We start from the raw sequence: 21,047 nt of genomic DNA on the forward strand, positions 1-21,047 counted from the left end.
TGATGACATTTGGAAATGGGGCAAGGTAGGGTGAAACTGTATCCTTCCAGTGGGCAGATGTGGCATGTGTGTGAGTGTATCAGGAGCAAAGAATGTAAGAAGTGCATAGGTGATATTGTGCAGATAAACGTCCACATCCTCCTATGTACATATCAGAATCTGATCATCTATTTCTTTGTGTGCATGTGTATCTATTGAAAAGACTGTGTCTTAATAAGCGTGTGTGCTCTTGCTTCCATCTCATATGCCTTTCTAAGTGTGTGCTTGTCCTATTGAGCTTGGTGATGGGTATATAGTGAAGTGCTGATGTCTGGGAGGGCGAAACAGGAGAAGGAGGAGGTTTGATTCTGAGCTTTAAATAAACACACTCTCCTCTCCTCCAGCTGAGTCCACCAGACACATATCTGCCCCACATGTCACTCAACTCATCAGCTCTCATACACCACTGCACACAGTGTGTGCATAGTACATGTATGTCTGTATGTGCAGTCGGTTGGTCCAGAAAGAACAAAAAAGACATTGGCCAAAGTCAATTATGCCTGCTCACTCCTTTTTCCCAAAGTTTGTAGGTGGTTAGGCCAATATAATTCATATTGTGTGCTGGGAAATGGCAACATGCCCTCCTCAGAGTGACTCACACTGTGCTGTATAGGTTAAACCAGCTGTGAAAAATGCTGCACGTGACTTTTACTTTTTGTATGGGAGAATGGTTCGCTTTTTCTCTTGGTAGCTTTCTGCTTGACTAGCTTTGTGAGTAGATGTGTGTGAGAATACACGTGTGACAGGCTACTATGTGAGAACACACAGACATCACCTCCTCTCTCGTTTCATAAAGATGATCTTAAAAAGGCATTTGACTCACTGAAGCATGACATCCCCATTCATAAACTCTTCAAATTCAACTCTTCAAATCCTCTGATAAAACTCAACAATGGTTCAAATCCTACCTTTTTAACTGTGAACAGTGTGTTATTATTAACAAGTAAAAATCCTCTTCTGCAGGCGGTAAAAAAGGAATTTAATAGGGTTCTGTCCTTGGCACACTTCTCTTCAGTTGATATATAAAGGACTTACTAGAATCATGTTGCGGGGCAGGTTTTTGGATGCATGCAAATGATAATGTTATATATGTACCAGGTGGATTTTTTTAATCTGTTTCCTACCCAGCTGTCACAGCACTTACAGTCCATAGTGTATTTTATACGTAAAAATATGGAATCATCTTCATAAAATAACTATAAAATAGCATTTTTATAGATTAGATAAGATTAGCTCTGTGTTGACAACTTTAAAATGCTGCTTACATGTACATGTCAGTGGATCAACCTTAATATTCCAACAATATATTTATGAACGATATAACACTTGAAATGTGGACAGTTTGCATAGTGAGCACTTTTACTTTGATGCTTTAAGTACATTTTGCTGCCAATACTTATGTACTATTACTTGAGTAAGATTTTGAATGCAGAACTTTTACTTGTAATAGAGTATTTTTTCAACACATCCTCATAATAAAACAACAGTATAGGTCTAAAATTCAGGCCAGCAAAAACAACCTATAATTCGTTTTAGCCATCTATCAGCTGTAGTAATGCTCTTCGATTTCCAAAACCATTACAAATATCATTATGTGTATTATATACAAAAATAATTATGTTTTACAGGTATGACAACTCTGTGGTTAAGGTTAGGGACAAAATATTGTCACTTGAAACATGGTTTATACTTCCTTAAAGTTATGCAACCTTCATTGTCATGGTAACAGTAAACACCACAACGTTATGGGTTTTTTAAAAAAATATCCTGACTCACGGTTGGGAACATGATACTTGGAGGTGGGAAGCAAACAGTGATCTAGCCATCAACCCAACCCACCTTCTGCTAACAAAGCAGAAATCATCTTATCAAGTCACCTTATATTGACATCATCTGAACTGCGTCACTACCCCAGGTTATAATTACTTCGGCTGCTAGATGGCGTGAATGTAACTATAGGTTGTTTTTGCTGGCCTGAATTTTTACCTATACTGTCGTTTTTCTTGTGAAGATGGGTTGTTTTTTTCATTGTGGTATTGTTACTTTTACTAAAGTAAAAGATCTCTGTACTTTTTCCACCACTGATGGTGAGTAAGACTGCAAAAGTAAATTGACAGTACATAAATTAGAGACTGTTTTATGAGACCATTTTATGCTGCAAAAACCTTCATGCATTTTCACATTTAAGCTATTGCCTGGTCATAAGCAGCTACAACAATCAAGCCTCCTTAGATGATACATAATTGAACGTTTAGAATTTTTGAGAAGAAGGTGGTAACATCCCACCACTGCCATGTTCTTAAGAAACTAAATATGTCACATTTTAAACATTTCAGTAAATTAGCTGATATTAAACTCATCCACAAATGCCTAAATAACCAGGCTTCTAAGGTGCTCAGTGGCATGGTGGTACCTCCCATTTTTTCATTCACCCAAAGATTAGTATATCTGTATAAAGACCCATCTAGGGACAAACATTGTAAACTAGCTTAGGCTAAAAATGATATTTTATGTGGATTTAATCTATGCTATATACTTGGCAATATAAAAATAAACATTACATAAATAAACTCACACACACAGACATTTATCAGTCAATCAGAGAAGAAGTGCAGAGGCTGCCCTGAATCCAGAGATAGCAGAGACACTGAAACAACAACACTGTCATGGCTATTTCTGCCAATTTATCTACAGACGGCACTGGGGAAAGAGAAAAACAGCAAAAGTTACAAGCTTGCATGCCTGTTTGAAAGCTTTACTCCTCATTCCTCTCTTTCCATATATCTGCAGTATATTTGCATGTTATCTGGCCTTTCCATTTTCTATGGCTGAATAGCTGATCTGTTGCAGCCAGCATATCTATTAGTAAGCTGCTGGTGGCTATGCCTTTTCCTCCTCTCACTCAGAGATTACCATTAAGCTGCTCTGCATCTCTGCCATTACTTCCCTGCAGCCAGCAGCTCTGCAACACATTTGTGCTATCTCAAAAATACTATATGCCTCTCCTCCCCTCTCCTCTCTCCTCATTTCCTCTCTCCTCCTCTCCTCTCTCCATCTCTTTTCTGCTTTCCTCTCATTTCCTCTCTTCTTTTATCCTCTTCCTTCCTTCCTTCCTTCCTTCCTTCCTTCCTTCCTTCCTTCCTTCCTCTACTCCTCTTTCCTACTCTCTTCTCCTCTCATTCCTCCTTTCCTCTCTTCTCTTCTTTTCTCCTTTCCTCTCCTCTACCTTTTTCCTCCTTCCTCCTCTCCTCCTCTCTCCTTCTTTCCTCTCTCATTCCTTCCTCTCCTCTCTTCTTCCCATGGACTTTCATTGTCTTAGCAACACTTTACAGGAATTCAAATTTACTTATTGTATCTAGTTTCTGAACATGAGGAACATCTTTGAAAATGTGCTGATTCCTTTGTTTGTGGAGAGCTTTTTTTTATCCTCTTATCCTCCGCTGTTGTAATGCTGATTAACAGAAATTAGAAAATGATTTTCTCCACCAAAGTGATGTTTTCTCTTAATTCTCTTGGGTAGTAATGCACTGCAAATTTTACCAGCAGTTCAAAAATGACAGTAAACAGAAAAGTATCGGCAATTTGAATGCACCAAAGTAAAACAACACCAGTCTCTCAAAGACTTCGACAAATGTTTTGTTAAATTAATGACATTTTACAGTAAGCTTTCTCTCTAGCCTCTGCCATGTTCAGTGTTGGCAAAGTTTGATTGGTTTTCTCTTTTCCAGTGCTGGAACCTTGGCTACAGTAGAAGTACACACAAACAAGCACCTTTCTGTTAGGTGAGATAACTGCTCTCAAGTGAGTATTTAGTTGTCTGCACTGTGAGAGTATGGGACACTAAATTTATTGTGTGGTCAAATGACAATTTATTTTTACACCCATCCAAGCTTTTTATCTGAATCAAGTTAGTTATAGTGGCAGGGTGAGCAAAGCAGGCATCCCTTTACCCTGAAGCAATGTCCTCCAGCACTTCCTTTAAGTACTTCTCATATGGGTGTTGTTTTTTCTGTAACACTTCCACAGGAAGTTACCCAGGTCACGTCGCTCCTAGCAATTTGACTTAGGTCCTGTGGAATTGATGAACTTTTCCCCTCGTCAGAGAGAGTGATATAGCCACCACGAAGAGCACTTGTATTTATTTTATGGTCACTTTCCAGAGCTCATGACAGTATGTGAGAGTTGGAACAAGGATTGACAAGTAAATGGAAAACTCTGCCCCGTGATGTAGCTCTGTGACAATATGATACAACTCCTGCGGCTGATGCCTGTAACCGATGGACAGTGTTTTGATATATTTGACTCAGTTTCATGAATGAGGCATTGCCTATCAGTTTTTAGTCACTCTAGCTGGATGGCTCTGGGGTTGTCAATGTCTTTGGGTCAGTCGGTCAGTTTACCACTATTAGTCCATGAAATATCTCATTAACTATAGGATGGATTGTCATGACCTTTTGTACAAGCATCCATGTTTGCCTCAGGATGAATTTTAATAACTTTGATGATCCTTTAACTTTTCCTGTATCACCATCATCAGGTCAAAGTTTCTATTGGTCCAGTACTTTGTTTAATGACTAAAGACTAATACTTATAACTAAAACTGATGACATTCCCGTCAACCTAAGCTGTACTTCGTGTTAAGTGCTAATCTAACAAATGTTAGCATGCTAACAAACTGAACATAGTCAGCCATATAGGGCTACCTGCTAAACATAAGCATGTTACCGTTGTTACTGTGAATATGCTAGCATGCTGACGTTAGCATTTAATTGAATGGACTGTTGTATACAGCCTCACAGAGCTGCTGGCATGGTTGTAGAATCTTAGGCCCCAGTCATGCTCAATGCAAGTACACGAATTGTACACTCTTAAAGCTAAGCAAGGTCAAGTTCACCTGTTCTTGCATTATAGAGTGTGATGCTTGAAAATTCTTAACACAAGGACAAGCTGCAGTCTGAGCGTTGCTTTTGGTCACCATAGCATGAAACAACAAAAGATGACCCCTTTCGTTTGGGTTCACTTCCACTCAAAACAATCATACTAACTTGTGAGACGAAGTTTGTTACCTCTTCATTCAGGCAGGAATTCTCCGTCCTTCCACTTATTCAAAGGTTGCACATTGCATCTTCTGAGTTTTCTTTTTTCTTTCTTCCAAGCAGTTAAGTACATCAGTACACTTTCCTCCACAGATGACATGTTTGTTTACTACTGTTGTCATGTAAAAAAAGGATTAACTTAAACAAACCTTTATTACCTCCTTGAGGACTGAGATTTTTCACCTACTGGTGCGCAAGAGTGCACATTGAGTATGTGTATCACGGCTTGGCGAGGAGTTGAATTTGCATTGCCCATTGGCTTACTTTCCACTGAGCAAGGTTTGTCCCTCTCACTTTTCAAAATCCTATGTTTCCTAAAACCAAAGGGTGTCCAATGAAATGGTGTCCATGTGTAAGTGACAGCCAATGAATGACCATGTCATCTTACCATCATCCATGAGTGAAAAAAAAAATTATGACTGGTTGTCTGCACCACTGTGTGGGGAAAAGTACCATAATCCACACTGATGGGTACTTGAAATCTGATCATATGTAACATTATGTCTTAATTTGCATTACGTCTATGCAGCACATTTTTAATGCTTGTACATTGGTGTATTTTGATGCATTTGTGTGAATTTGCAGCTCATCTTCCTCGCAAATGCTTTTTACAGAGAAGATGTGGAGGAGTGGGAAAGGGGATGTGGCACTAACACTGTCCCAAATATAGAACATTAATCTGCTGTTAGGTAGTGGGTTTCAAGCCAGAGAAAGAGAGAGGGGGAATATGCAGAGTGAGGGAGCTCCTGAGGCAGATGTCGAATACAGACCTCTCTGAAAAGCACTCCATCTCTTTCTTTCTTTTTCTCCTCTCCATCTTCCTTTTCACCTCTTCGTCTGTCGAGCCTTCTCCTTCATTGTTTAATCCATTGTTGTCTTTGGCGTTTTCTGAAAATGAACTGTTTTTAATTGATTTACATTGACAGTATCAATTTTCTCATCTAACTTCTAACTTCTCTTTTGGCTATCCATGTCCAGTAAACAAACAAACCTTTGTGGGAGAAAATAAATTGAATTCCAATTTCAATTTGGCTGAGCAGTTCCAATCCCCTGCTTGGCTCTCTGATTGACTAATGCCACTGTGGTAGATTTTGAATGATGTGTACCATTTAAAACAAACAGTTAGATAACATTATGTGGCATGGACTATACTGACAAAAGTATCTTTTGGTCTTGGCCATTTAGTTCCAATTACAGAAAATCTTTAACCTCTAGCATACAGAGATATTTTAGACAATAGTTTGCTTCCAACTTTGTGGCATCAGTTTGGGCTCTTTCCTATTTCATCATGACAATGCCCCCATGCACAACGCCAGGTCCATAAAGAAATGGTTTTCTGAGTTTGGTATGGAAGAACCTGATTGGCCTTATCCCCATCCAACACGTTTGGGATGAACTGGAGGGCCAGCCAGGCCTTATCGCCCAACATTGGTGCCTGACCTCACTAATGCTCTTGTGGCTGAATGGAAGCAAATCTCTGCAGCCAGGTTCCAAAAAGTTGTGGAAAACCTTCCCAGAGGAGTGAAAGCTGTTACAACAGCACATTGGTTTTGGACCGAGTGTGTGTGTTGTGTATCCACATGCTTTAGGCTATATAGCATACAGTTTTTGTTGTTTTTATTTCAAATACCAGTGAGAATTTTCCATCTGATCAAAGATCACTGACATATCTTTTGTCCTCTCACCTCTGGCAGGTATCTGGATCAAACCCAGCCGAACGTCCAGGATGAGAGAGAAGAGGGCTGACTTTGTGGCAGGATGCCTGGGAGGACGAGTCATTGCAGCTGGCGGTCTAGGTCAGCACCCCCTGGTTACAATGTTTTATATCCTTATAATTTCATACCCTCATAATGTTTTAGAGTAATCTAATCAGTGTTCAGGTCCAGTGTTTCACCTCAGCTAGTACAAAACAACAAATAACCCTCACTGTCATCACTGTAACTAGGTAAGTGAAAATCCTGTCATTACTAATGGGAATTAATTTAACTCTTACCCGATAATTCACCTGTAGGCAGTTGAAGCAAATATGAACCGATCTGAAAAGCATTCTTAGGCTTACATGCTTACAGTAAACTTGTCAGTGCTGACTTCACTGATGACAGCAAATCACAACACTGATTTATCTCGATCACATAACACACACACACACCATAAACATGCTCAAACACACAACCAAATTAATTTTCCATTAACCTTTCATTTTCTCCTTGACTGAGCTGCATTTATTAGAGTAAATATAGTGTGAAGAGAGACTAAGCAATGCTACAAATTAATCAGAGGTCAGCTTTTTTCCCTGATGACATGCTTATTCAGCAGATGTTGACTCTTTGTTCTATGTCCATCAGCTAGATTACTCACACACAGGGCTTTACACACTGCACTTAGCCCAGGGCTAAAATCTTTCTTTGAACCTTCTTAGTCCCAGGCTAAGAAAGCTTTCACACTGGCACAATCCTGGCACATTCCAAAGTGGGCTAAACCCGACTTTAGCATAGGGCTTGCTGGCCCTGCTCCAGAGCAGGGTTAGCCCCAAGTTTGTGGGGTTATTCCCTGAAAATCAACTAAACATAGAGCTAAAAGGTGCCCATATGAAATGGGGCTAAAGTAAACGATGGAGTAGTCACGTTTCATCTAGAATGCAAACATTAGTCATGTGTTCCAACGGACATTTAACCCAAGGTTTGTAGAAGTGCAGTGTGAATTGTATAGCCCTGGGCATAGGTTAACCCTGTGATAACAATGTGTGTGTAAAAAGGGGCTAAGTTATCCCAGAGTCAACTCTTAGCCCAGGGCTATCCTTAGCCCTGTCTTTGTCTACAGACACACACAAACTGGTGTAAACCCCAAAGTTGTAGAATGAAACCAATTGACAGATTCCTGCAAGAATGTCTCTCAGTAAAATGTAGCTCACTACTACATCTCTGTTAAAGGTACTACATGTGGTATTTTTTCATCTATGAATTGTCAATACATCAATACTGTGATACTGTGGGGGACTATTTCTGAGATTATTATCAGCCTTTATCAGCTTCTACACTCTACTTGCACACTTTATGCCACAAAGCAGGAGTATTTTTTTTTTTTACATACAAATGGGAGCTAAAGATTTCTCAGTTAATTTTCAGCATATTTAACCTGTTCAATAACATCAAAGACCATGGTTTTACTTATTTAAGGTATCAGCTACTCAGCCACTGATTACCAGTGTTGTAGAGATGTCTAAAATACACAGTTACTTTTTGCTTGAAACAGCAGTCCACTGATTTTTTTTTTTTTTTTTAACACATTGCCATGTAGATTTAATGCACTGCAGCAGTTTTTTTCTCTCTGCAGCTCAGAGAGACAGACAATAATGTGGCCTGACATCTGATAAGACTGTGTGTGTGTGGGTGTGTGTGGGTGTGTAAGAATGGTGGGGAGAGAGGAAAACACCAATCTTGTCCTGGTGAGAGAGACAGGTAGAAATTCAGCAGGCAACAATGGGAAAAAGGAAAGAGGATTGAATGAGACACAGATTTGCAGAAAGAATTAAGTGTGTGTGTGTGTGTGTGTTTGCGGGTGTGTGTGCGTGTGTGTGAGTGTGTGTCTGTTTGCTAATGTGAAAATGAAAGAGGGAGAGTGAGAGGAAGAAGAGGAAGATATGTTATATTTTTCTCTATGTGAGTATCAGCTGTGAGTCTGGCTCACTATCTAATCCATAGGGATATTTTGGACGTGTGAGTCATAGCTGGTTTATGGCACATATCTCTGCCTTTTAACATGCTAGGAAATAAAATGGAAAAATACATTCACGAAGACCAAATGTGCCTATACCAGATATACAGTATGTTTGTTCATATATAAATGTATACAGTATGGGTTAGGACAGAGGGTTAAACTTTCCACTCAAACAGACACATCAGTGTGTGTGCATGTCTGTGATTGTCAGTTTATGTCCATATGCTTTTGTGTGTTTCTTTGTGTGAGGGACAGTGACAATAATGATAGTCTTCACCCACGCACCCTGTATCTGTCCATCTCTTCTTCATTGCTTCTGTTTATTTTTGGCCCACCCCGCTGCACCCCCACCCCATCTTTAGTTCATGACAAATGCCTGACAATTTGATATCTACATGTAAATTCTAATTAGATGCAACTCGTCAGAGATGAGTGACTTGAGATGCAATTATGTGCTCAGCCGTATCATTTCATTATCAGATTACTTGTCAGAAGTGTACACACATACACACACAGACATTTGCACACACAAATGCCAATGCACAAAACCAAACACAACACTCACATATACTTAACACATACACATAGCTACTCACCTAGGCATGCATGCACATACATCCTAAACTTCCATTTATACTTTGTTTTCTTCGTGTGTGCCTCTCAACTTTTTTCTGTAAACACAGCAAAGCTTTAACGTCACCATCACTGACACAACTCTTCCCTCATGTACAGTTTTAAGCCTATTATATTGGATTACATTATTAAAGGAAATCTAAACTGCAAACCAGAAATAACATGATGACAGAGACAAAAATATCAAATTAACGTGGCTCACCTTGCAAACCATAAAAATCAGCAGGTAAAATCCTTTGAGTCTCCTCTGTATTTTTAGATGTGATAAGCTCCATATCTGCGGCTAACTTCTGATTACTTCTGCCATTCTGTGTTAATGCAAAGTGACATCTCTATGTTCACCATGCCAAGGTTTGTTGATAACAGAGATGCAAAAGTTTCCATGGATAACATCACATCAGGCTAATGAATTACAAGTAATATTATTATTATTATTGTTGTTATTATTGTTGTTATTATTATTATTATTATTATTATTATTATTATTATTATTATTATTATTATTATTATTATTATTATTATTATTATATTGTTGATTTATTAAAAACACTGTGGTTCAGGGGCTGTATTCCCAAAACACCAAGTAGCTCTAAATGGCAGAGTTAGGAGAAACTTCTAAAAATAAGCTGTATGTCAGTCCTAACTTTAAGACTCGGTATTTGGCCTTATAGTAATTGTGTTGCAGAACTAAAACTAGCCCCTAGGTCAGCAAGACTTTAGAGGCAGTTCAGAGGTCTCCTTAGTCACCAAGCCCTACTCACAGTTAGCAGCTGCTGCAGGTACTGCACGTATTAGATACAAGAAAAATACAATGATAATGAACCTTGAAAAGCATATACTGAGCAATCAGCTCAGCCAATTAATTAAAACAGTTTAATAACACTGGAGAAGACAGTTCATACAGCTCTTCACTACCTGGATACTTGAAAAATGCAGTTTGTTTGAACTTGGAATATCTAAACTGCAGGAATTATTCATTAAGGGACACCCCGGTGACTTGGGTTAGAGGCCCTGCACACCCACACAGGTGTTTTAGTTATTGTACTTAATTAGAAGTCAGCTCAGGTTGAAGTTGGGTTGAGCTATGCTGGGATTTACATGAGATCACTGTCTGTGTTCCAATAAGAATGACAAAAGCTAACAGAAGATTGAAGGCCAATCAAACAGAGGCCCAATCCTAAACCAGCTCCTATTCTCTCACCCTATCCACTCCCCCTCTGTTTGCACATTAATGTGGAGATTCGCCATATAAAGGGCAATTTATCAAATTAACATGTAGTGTAAGTGGAAACCCTTAAATAGCGAGTCTGCATCAGTGCAGGCTTATGATCATCCTAACAGGAAGTGCATGTGCTACAGGAGAATGGAGGAAGCAACATATAAATGTAATCAATCAATCAATCATTTTTTATTTATATAACGCCAAATTACAACAAAAGTCATCTCAGGGCAGTTTTCACATAGAGCAGGTCAAGACCGTACTCTTTAATTTACAGAGACCCAACAATTCCCCCATGAGCGAGCACTTGGCGACAGCAGTAAGGAAAAACTCCCCTTTAACGGGTAGAAACCTCAAGCAGAACCCGGCTCTTGGTGGGCGGCCATCTGCTTTGACTGGTTGGGTTGAGAGAGAGAAAGAAAGGGGGGGGGGGGGGGGCAACAATCATAACAATAACAATAACAGCAGCAATAGCCAGGGAAGGATGCCAACAGGACTAAGGACCGTGAATGCTCGGCCTGCAACCCGGGGTTTCCTGCGAGATGAGAAAGCACAAAAAACTCCGGGGAAGAAGCAAAGTTAGTGACATGTATGCTTACAGATGGAGAGGAGGAGGAGGAGAGAGCAGCTCAGTGCATCATGGGAAGTCTCCCAGCATATTGGCCTATAGCAGCATAACTAAGGGCTGAGCCAAGCTGAGCCTGGTCGGCCCTAACTATAAGCTTTATCAAAAAGGAATGTTTTACGCCTACTCTTAAACATAGAGCGGGTGTCTGCACCCCGGACTGAATCTGGAAGATGGTTCCACAAGAGAGGAGCCTGATAGCTGAAGGCTGTGCCTCCCATTCTACTTTTAAAGACTGTAGGAACCACCAATCAGTTAGGAGGTCATTTGTGACTTTCACCAGTGCTGTCTCTGTGCTATGATGCGCTCTAAATCCTGACTGAAAATCCTCAAATAAACTATTGTTATGTAGAAAGTCACATAACTGATTAGAGACTGCTTTCTCAAGGATCTTAGAGAGAAATGGAAGGTTAGATATAGGTCTATAATTGGTTAAAATGCCTGAATCAAGAGTAGGCTTCTTAAGAAGAGGTTTAATTGTAGCTACTTTAAAGGACTGTGGTACATAGCCTGTTACTGAAGACAGATTGATTATATCTAGTTATATCTAGCAAGGTTTCAGTAAGACAAAATAAAACAATATGATGATCTGAGATTATATCGTTTACTAATACGGCTTTAGATGACAGAGATCTAATGTTCAAAAGTCCACATTTAATTCTCTTATTTTGTTGTACTAGTATAAAAGTTGTAAGAGCATGTAAGAGTTCCATCTTTCTACTTTGTCAAGTATTTTAGATCATGCACACCTTTGTACCTTTGTTTCCCTTACACTAACTTAACAGTCTCATACAAAATCTCAGAATGTGTGTTGTGAAAAGATAAAACAAAAATGAGGAGTATATCACTTTGTCCCTAAGGTCACTTGACTTGTAGCAAATCCACAAATGCCTGTATATATGCATAGCCTACATAAAAATTAATAAAATATGTCAAATTTACCTCATATCTCATTCTCATAAACTGTGAAACAGTGCAAGCACATCATCTATCGGTTGCCATGTTGGTGGCTGCTTCCTTGTTCCAGTAGTGTGGCAAGGGCATCCCCTAATTTGGCTATTCATTTATACCCTCCCCCTTCATTAGAAGTACCCTCCACAGCTGTAACTGTAACTTGATTTGGAGTAACACTTGGTGGTGAAGTGGTAGTGGGTAGGCACTGGTTTGGGATTGGGCCAGAGTCATGTCCACAGTGCTGAAAAGAGGTCTAATTAGCCAAATTTAAGTGAAAACAACTGTGTGGGTTTACCGTAGGTGTGCAGGGCCTTTAAGGCACAGAGCATGAGCCACAACATTCCCAGTTCACGTCCAACTAAGGACCTTTGTTGCATGTCATTCCCCATTTTACTCTCCACTTATTTCCTGTCATCATCTCTAAAGGCATAAATTGACCTCCCCAAAAATTGGAAAAACAAACAAAAAAATGATTAATCCAGGCATAAATGTGCTCTTCAGACCCAAATTTATTTAGCAGTTAATTACATGTAATTCAAATAATCACCATCAGACTCAACCAAATGATGACAAAAAGAGTCAGTTCATTCATGAAAAATTATGTCATAGATGGCAAAGGAGTAATTCATCCCTTTCTCTTAGTTTAAAGCACTCTCAGTTTCTCAGTTATTATTCTTACTAGTCTACTTAATAAACTAGGTAGGAACATTTAGGCCATTTATGAGGACTCCTACTGGAGATCCAAACTTGCACCAGTGGTGTCCAGTCATTTTGTCCCTAACCAGAGTGCTGGCAGCAAGTGTACAGCTATCTCTTATCGTGCTGTAGTGAATCATGATGACATGACAGTCATACAGTATCTTTCTTATACAAGCATTAATTGAAAAGAACTGGAGGATGCCCACAAGAGATCAAGGATGAGTACTGCGCAATCTGGCTGCTGTATGCTGCCTGATAAAATATGATAAGTGCTGTAAAGAGGGCATTTTAGAGAGGAGATCAAACATTACCACAAACTCCACCACAGGTTTGTTGTGGCTTCCGTTTGACCTAAAGTGCTGTGCTATTGTCTCACTGTCTGAAAACAGGAGCAAGAGGAGGCCAGAAAAGGGTGAACAGAAAAACATAATAGACAGAAAAGAAACCCTTGACAGTTTCAGAAAGAGTAACACTGAAAAGTAAAGGATACAAATGACACTTGAGCTGCAAAAGATACAGACTGCAGCAGATAAAATGAATCAAGCCTCATGGAGTGTATGAAATGTTGTGTAAGACTTTTTGTATTTTAAAACAGCTATTACTTTTCAGAGAACACCTGGTTTTTAGGCATGCTAGCAGCATGGTGTCGGTCTGTCTGCCGGTCAGTTCACCACTTTGGTCCAGACTGAATTGTCTCAAGAACTATTTGATGGATTGCTATGAAATTTGGTGCAGACATTCATGGTCCCAAGAGGATAAATCCTAATGACTTTGTTGAACCTTTAACCTCTAGCACCACCATGAGGTTCATCATTTGTGGTTCAGAGTGAAATATCTCAACAACTATTGGTGCTTTGCCATTGTTTTCAGGCTGGCATGCTGCGTCTGTTTTTCCATTACACAGTACGGCAAGGTAAAAGAAGTTGTTACCTGTTGGAGGTGTGCTGTTTGTAGAAAATGCAGTATGAGCCTGTTGTCTTGATTGGATTTATTGATTGGGACAGTGTGCAGTTTTAAACATTAAAGATGCACTGCACCGGAGTTTGCTCGAAGCTAATTTGCATCCGTAGTCCCCCCCAATCAAAACATACAATAAACAGTAAAAAGCAAAAAACAAAACAAAACAAAACAAAAACAAACAAAACACCTAGAACATACCATACAAAATACAAAATACAAAGCTACACACAACAGCACATCACATACACCCACAATGTCAATTAGAAATTAATAATGTAAACTAGACTCAGAGGTCACACAGCTGATTGGTCTTTAGTACATTTTTTAGTTTGGCCTTGAATGTACTGATAGAACTACAGTTCTTCATATCATCAGGTAGGGCATTCCACTGAGTTGTGGCTTTCACAGAGGAAGCTGACTGTCCAAATGCAGTGCGATGAAATGGTATGGTACAATCTTGTATAGAGGATATTCTGGAGGATCTAATAAAACTTACTGAGCAAGTATACACAAAGTCACATACTGGAGGAGGGGCCAAACCATTTAAAATTTTACAAACTAGGCACAAATTTGAGAATAATCTAAAATTGTCAAAGCTCAGTAAATTGTATTTATCCAGTACCCTACAGTGATGGAAATATATTGTTTTTTTGTCCAGAGCTTTTAGAGTTTGTTTGTATAAGGACTCAAGAGGTTTTATGGCTGTTTCTCCAGCCTGCCACCAACATGTGATGCAATAAGACATATGGGAAAGAATCATAGCATGCATATCTTGGCTGCCTCCAAAGAGAGACAGTTTCTAATATGTTTAAAATTTGCTAAGTTGTACTTTATGGTTGTAACCATTTTTTAAACTTGTTTCTTAAAGTTCAAATTTGGATCTAGTGTCACACCAAGATATTTAAAATCAGTAACTATGTCATATTTTTTTCACCTTTGATGAAAATATCAGCATTAGGAGGTTGTACCATAGTTTTAGAGAAAAACATACCTTTTGTCTTGTTTACATTTAGACTCAGACATGATTGATCAAACCAATGTCTGATCCTTTCCAATGCAATTGTTAGCTTAGCAGCAGCTAACTCAGCTGTTTTTACATGTGTGTACACATCGGTGTCATCTGTATACATTTGTAGTCGTACATTATGACACTGTTGAGGGAGATCATTAATATATAGGCTAAATAATAGAGGACCTAACACTGACCGTTGTGGAACACCCACCCAGCAAGGATCCTTAAGTTTTCTTCTTGTTTTCAAAAAAAATTCTTCTGTTAGCTTCTTTAGTGCTGTCACTTTTGCCATTCATGTGTATTGGTCTTTCAATTTCAGATATCCACAATTACATTTTGGATATCCAGAATAAACACTCTGGATATCTGCAATACAATTCTTACTAGGAGAAACTCCCATTTCTGTCTGCAGCTCTTCATCAAACATCTCACTGTGGCTATGTCTGCTTGTACTATTCTTCCCTGCATTATTTCCAACTGATCCAGTGAACTAATAGATCCAAATATCTCCAGATCTTGTTGTTTCAACCAATTTTTAATGAAGAACAGCACCGCTAATTCAGTTATAAACACGTTTTATTTCCTATAAATTCTTCACAATTAATGGCTCCCCTTATTTTGTCATTTAAAAGCTTTAAATATGAAGCAACAAAAGTCAAAGAAATGTTTTTTATCGCAGTTGCTCCGATACAGCTGAAAGCAATCAGGAAACAGTACAATAAGGCAGACATCTGAAAGTGCAAACAAGATCACAGGAGAGAAACTAAACTTCAAACCACAAAAAATTTTTTGATGCTCCAAAAGTAATGAGAGCTGAACACAGAGAGACTTTTAAAAACATAGCTTTCTCTCTGGTCTCAAGCACAGACACATCAGTTGAGACTCGCAACACACCGCTTGTTTGAGGAGGAGAATGGGGGTTAGCGGGCAGGACTGCAGCAGCTTAGCTCGCCACCATTATCCCCTGCTGTGAAGCTTTAGTGGAAATGCTTTTCATCACAGGTTAGCTTGGCACAGAGCAGCTAAAGCGGACCAACTCGGGCTAACGGAAAAACCCTACATTAGATGAAATGCCATGAAATTTACAAGAGATAAACTTATGACATTCCCATCAGCCTCAGCTGTACTTTGTGTTTAGTGCTAATTAGTTAATGTTTGCATACTAACACGCTAAATCTGCTAAAGTTAAAATTATTCAGTTGGTGGACTGAGGGCTGGGGACACACATTGTGAAGACTATTAAAGTTATGATCAGACAGATCAGACCATGTTTGACCAAGACAGTTATAGATTATTGTGAGAACCATTGACATCATGTAGCATGAGATTTTTTTTAAAATGTCCAAATATGGTGAGGAAATAGGTAAAACAATGTGGTGCACACTGAATGAGAATTATTGTATTACCAATTCATCAGATCTTGGTGGAAAGCCACAATTCACATGTACCCACTCTAATTTGGTTAACTCATCTCCAGCTTTCTTTGAAAATTTATAGTTCTTGCCCTTGTATCTCCATCCAAATATGACATCCAGATTCAGTCTTGTGTCAGTGGAAATGGCTGTGTGTGATGTCTAGTCTTCTAGGTCTCAATATTATTAAGGCCTGTTCCTAGTTTTACCTTTTCACTGATGGCAGATCTCACGTATATCTTTGACTCTGAGGCTTCACTGTAACACATGACAGTAGATGAGTAGCATTATCTCAAAAGGGAAAAAAATGAGGATACCAAGCTTCAAACCCACATGGTAAATAATCTTGATGGAGCATGAAAGTAGTAATATCCCACAAGATGAAAATTTTGTCAATAACCGCAATCCAAAAATCAACAGCAATGGTCAGTTTTGATGTCAGTGCCTTGGAATTAAACAATAAGAGCTAATGTCAGGCTCAAAAAACTTCCAGGAAGAAAGCCTTTCAAAGACAAAGAAGAGACACCTGTTTCTTCGCAGCTGGTAGTCTCAATAGACCAGCAGAGATTGCAGCCACAAAACATGTCTTAAATCTATACTAACTGCATACATCTATCCATCCATTATCTATACCTGCTTATCTGGCACTGGGCGATAATTGCACACAATAGGCTTACATACCAATCTATACAATATACTGTTTTTGCAGTTAGCATACAAGAAAATGAAATATGCAATATTTGTATACTAACAGGAAATTATACAATATTTGCACCCTCAGACATCAATCAAACTGCAACTTTAGAATTATACTGCCAATTAAACATAAAGGCATACTCCAGTGATTTAATATTGCACTTCCACAAAATTCGGGGACAATCAAGTGACATACTGAAAAACCTATTTATCATACTGCATAAGGCAGAGGCTGAGTTATCTGAGTTATTTATGATTTTTAATCCCTAGTATGAGTTAAGATCCAAAAATGCTATTCCAGTAGGCTATATAATGCAGACTATTCAGTACAAATTTGTAGTCTCTAAGCCTAGGCCAAGATAACCCTGATGATTTTGACTTGACATTTTCTCTGAATTTAGCAACACCAGAGCCATGAAGACAGCATGCTGTACAATTGTTTTGCATACTAAGCAGTACTCCTTCTAATGAGTAAACTGAGCCTCATATATAAAATCAGTGGAGTGCCCCTTTAACAAAGAGACAGCAATATATTTTTCCAAAAATGTATTTTTCTCCTGAGGTGTTCCTGAGCTTTTTCACCACCATCCACAGTTAAAGTTTTAATTTTTTCCAGCTGTGAGCAGCTCCTTCATTTCTTTTGTGCATTGCATTGTTGGAGAATAATATCCATCAACAGAACACTTTTCCAGTTTGAACACACTACATGCCAGAAACCCTCTAAGGAGTAGCATGTACTGTAGTCTGGATTTGGAGCATAGCTTTTGTGTTTTGAGTGAAATGCATAATGGTCATTTCTTTCTTTGATGAAAACTTTTGCTGTTAGTATCACTGTAGTTATTGCTCTCCCAGTAAGATTCTAAAAGGCATCCTGGCAATTGTAGGAAATCAGTAACAGAAGTAGAGGAAGGTACAGGTTCAGGAATAGTGGCTAAAATGAATTACAACAGTTTATCAACAGAAATAACATCTTGAAAAGACTGATCATCATATAGTGATGAGATGCAACAGTTTTAATTTGATGTGTAACCTAAATGTTTGCATGAAGCACCAGGCTCACATGGATAAAGGTTAAATCGGTGCACTGTATGTGCTGTATGGGTGTGTCTGTGTGCATGAGGATGAACAATGAGGAGGTGAGACGAGGAAAAAGGAAAGCTATCTCTAGAGGAGGGAAAGAACAAGAGAAGAGAAGACAAAGCAACAGAGGTTCAGAGTTGGAGGGGTGACAGAAGAAGAAGAACAGAAGAAAGGAAGACAATTTAAGAGGAAAAGCATCAAGGAGGAAAAAGTGAAGCCAAAATGAGATCAGGGAAATTGAGAGAAGGAAGGTTAGTAAAGAAGAGAGGAGAATCGTAGTGAACAGAGCAGCAGAAAGAGGGTAGAGTTAAAGAGCTATAAAGTAGAAGAAAATAGTCTCTAAGAAAGAATTAGAGACTTAGATAAGAAAATAGAAATTATGAGAGGAATAAGATGAGGATTTTTTTATAGGACATGAAAAAATGAAAAAGTAACTTAATAAAGAATGACAAAAGGAAAAACGAGATATTAGCAAAGAAGGATGGAGGAAAAGGAGAGCACAGGAGCTGAATGGACGTGACGTCTGTGGGCTGAGAACCAAAGCAACGACAGGAAGCCTTTGAGCACCAAGAGCAGCTAGGAATACGTTTCTGTGCTCTGTGTGTGTGTTTGTGTGTGTGTGTGTGTGTGTGTGTGTGTGTGTGTGTGTGTGTGTGTGTGTGTGTGTGTGCGCAGTCATGGGTGTGGATATGTGTGTCTTCATAAAAAATGATAAAGGAGCTGAGGCCTGAGCAGGCCCAGATTGCTTTGAAAAGGACGACTCGGCACTGTCACTTTGTTCTTCCAACAAAATGATGATAATAGTCTTCATAAGACAGACAGATAGACACACACATGCGCACGCGTGCTCACACACACACACACACACAATACACTCACCAGTCCATATCATTTGAGAACTCGCTGTGATGTGGGTCTCCATGGAAACGGCAACAACTTAGTGCTGGCTGATGCATAATGACAGTGAGCATTGCACCTGAGGTGAAAGGGAGGGAGATTGGGGGGAGGGAAAGAGAAACACAGAGCAAAGAAAGGAAAAGAAGATCACAGCAGAGCTCAGAAAGGAGAAGAATCCTTGGTGAGACTTATCATGTTGTAGATGAAATTAAAGCTAGGCTGTCTGGTTTTATAATTTTGACTGATTGTTATTTTGTTGAAAACCTCCTGGTGTCAGTCTTTTTTGGAGCAAACACTCAATCCAGTAATATACATTTATTTAACACTGTTCAACATTTGCATATAAATGAATCTGTTTTGTTTTACTTTGCATTTCTAAATCGTGAGAAAACAGCAATTTAACCAAACATCCAGGAGATTTTCACAATAAGATATAGATTATTTTGGATTTTTTTGCTTTTACCTATAAAACCTGGCTAGTTAGTATGAGCAGTGAAAGTCAGAAAAAGAGTTCCAAATAAAGAAACCTGTTTTATTGATGGTTGATGATATGGAAGACACATGAGCACTTAGCACCAAACATAGATTCTGTAGATTAGTTGTGTAAAGTTGAGATAATATTGAAACATTTTAACTGTGAAATCTTTTTTTTACTTGGCCAAATAACCTTTTATAAGTTTTTAGATCATTTATTCATTTTTTCATGCATTAATCTATTTGCTTTGTGTGTCAAATATATATAGACTATATTTTTCACATCTAAACCTGCATTAATTCATTTTGTTTGGGCCTCTTGGGGGCAACGCAACAAGCCGCAAAACACATTTTTCTATTTACACATCCAGCAGACACTGAGCAACATTAGCATTCACTTGGAGTCATGTTTCTGGCCACCTGGTGAATGTGAGTCCAATATTCACTCTCTTTTAGCTCTGTCTTGGGTCTCCACCAACTCCTGAGGGAAATATCTGGCTCTTTAGCTGCTAAATGCTAAACGCTAGAAGTTAGCGTACAGTGGGTTTCTCATATTATGTTTTGCTGAAAACAGCTCCCTCTTACATCTTGCTGAACAGAGCAGAGAGACTGAGACAAAACAATAAAGGTGCGGGATGTAAAACCAAAACAATGAGCTGAAAGAAAGTAAAACTGAGGGGAGCTGCAGGGTCGTGTGATAATTCTCTGTTGGTTAATCACTACAAGCACCGTCTTTCACATTATAGCTAGGCTAACAAGTCTCCACTTTCTGAGTGCCTTACAAAAATAACATCAATGTGTCCTCCAAAATGTTGTGAAGGATCAGACAGACCCACTTCTGGACCCCCCACAGTTTGCCAGTTTCACAGTGCAGATATTTGTGAATTTTGTGTTGTTGCCAGCAGTTTATTTTAATTCTACTAATTTTATATGCTGTGCCACAACTGTTTACATAATCTTAGTAAAACAAGTACCTTATTTATTTTACCACATACTGTGCTATAACACAGCTTCTTTACAGTAAAAGACTGGTATTGATATTCTTAAACTATTTTAGCTTATTTATGATAGCAGGGTGAGATTCTTCATCACATTTCTGTGGGAGGTGTTATCTTGGATTTAGAGCGTGTCAACTTGTGTGTATGTTTGCTTTGTGTTCACATTTAATGAGTTCATTGCACCCTCAAAGTTCCAGCATGATGCATGTGCATGTCACATCTGCCCTGGAGGTGATATGTCACTTTAAGCAAAATGTTAGAAGAAAAGTCACTAATGAGAGGTGTGATGAGCACACATTCATGCTGTAATCTGAAAGAGTCAGATTTTAATGATGTGTATATAGTATGTGTGTCTTCTATAAAGGCAAATAATTTGAATCTTATGAGCAACTCAATACCTTATTTTCAGATGTAATGATTATTGAATGCTGAAGTTTAAATACCATTGAATTTACAGTTTTGAAATATTTTACCTTGAAAACCATCCATCTCAATGTATGTAGTTTGTAGTTTGAAAGTTTCAATTGTCAATTGAA

At 38.7% G+C, this 21,047-nt stretch overlaps 1 protein-coding gene across 1 annotated transcript in view; it reads left to right on the forward strand.

Moving 5' to 3' along the window:
* Positions 1-21,047, forward strand: part of LOC122982828 (kelch domain-containing protein 8B-like) — a 203,197-nt gene that overhangs the window by 174,946 nt on the left and 7,204 nt on the right. The window contains exon 5 of the mRNA XM_044352401.1: positions 6,830-6,931. Within this exon, the coding sequence (XP_044208336.1) occupies positions 6,830-6,931 (102 nt within the window). The remainder of the gene's footprint in view (positions 1-6,829; positions 6,932-21,047) is intronic.

The sequence above is a fragment of the Thunnus albacares genome, chromosome 5, assembly GCF_914725855.1.
Source record: "Thunnus albacares chromosome 5, fThuAlb1.1, whole genome shotgun sequence".
In the NCBI taxonomy this organism is placed as follows: Eukaryota; Metazoa; Chordata; class Actinopteri; order Scombriformes; family Scombridae; genus Thunnus; species Thunnus albacares.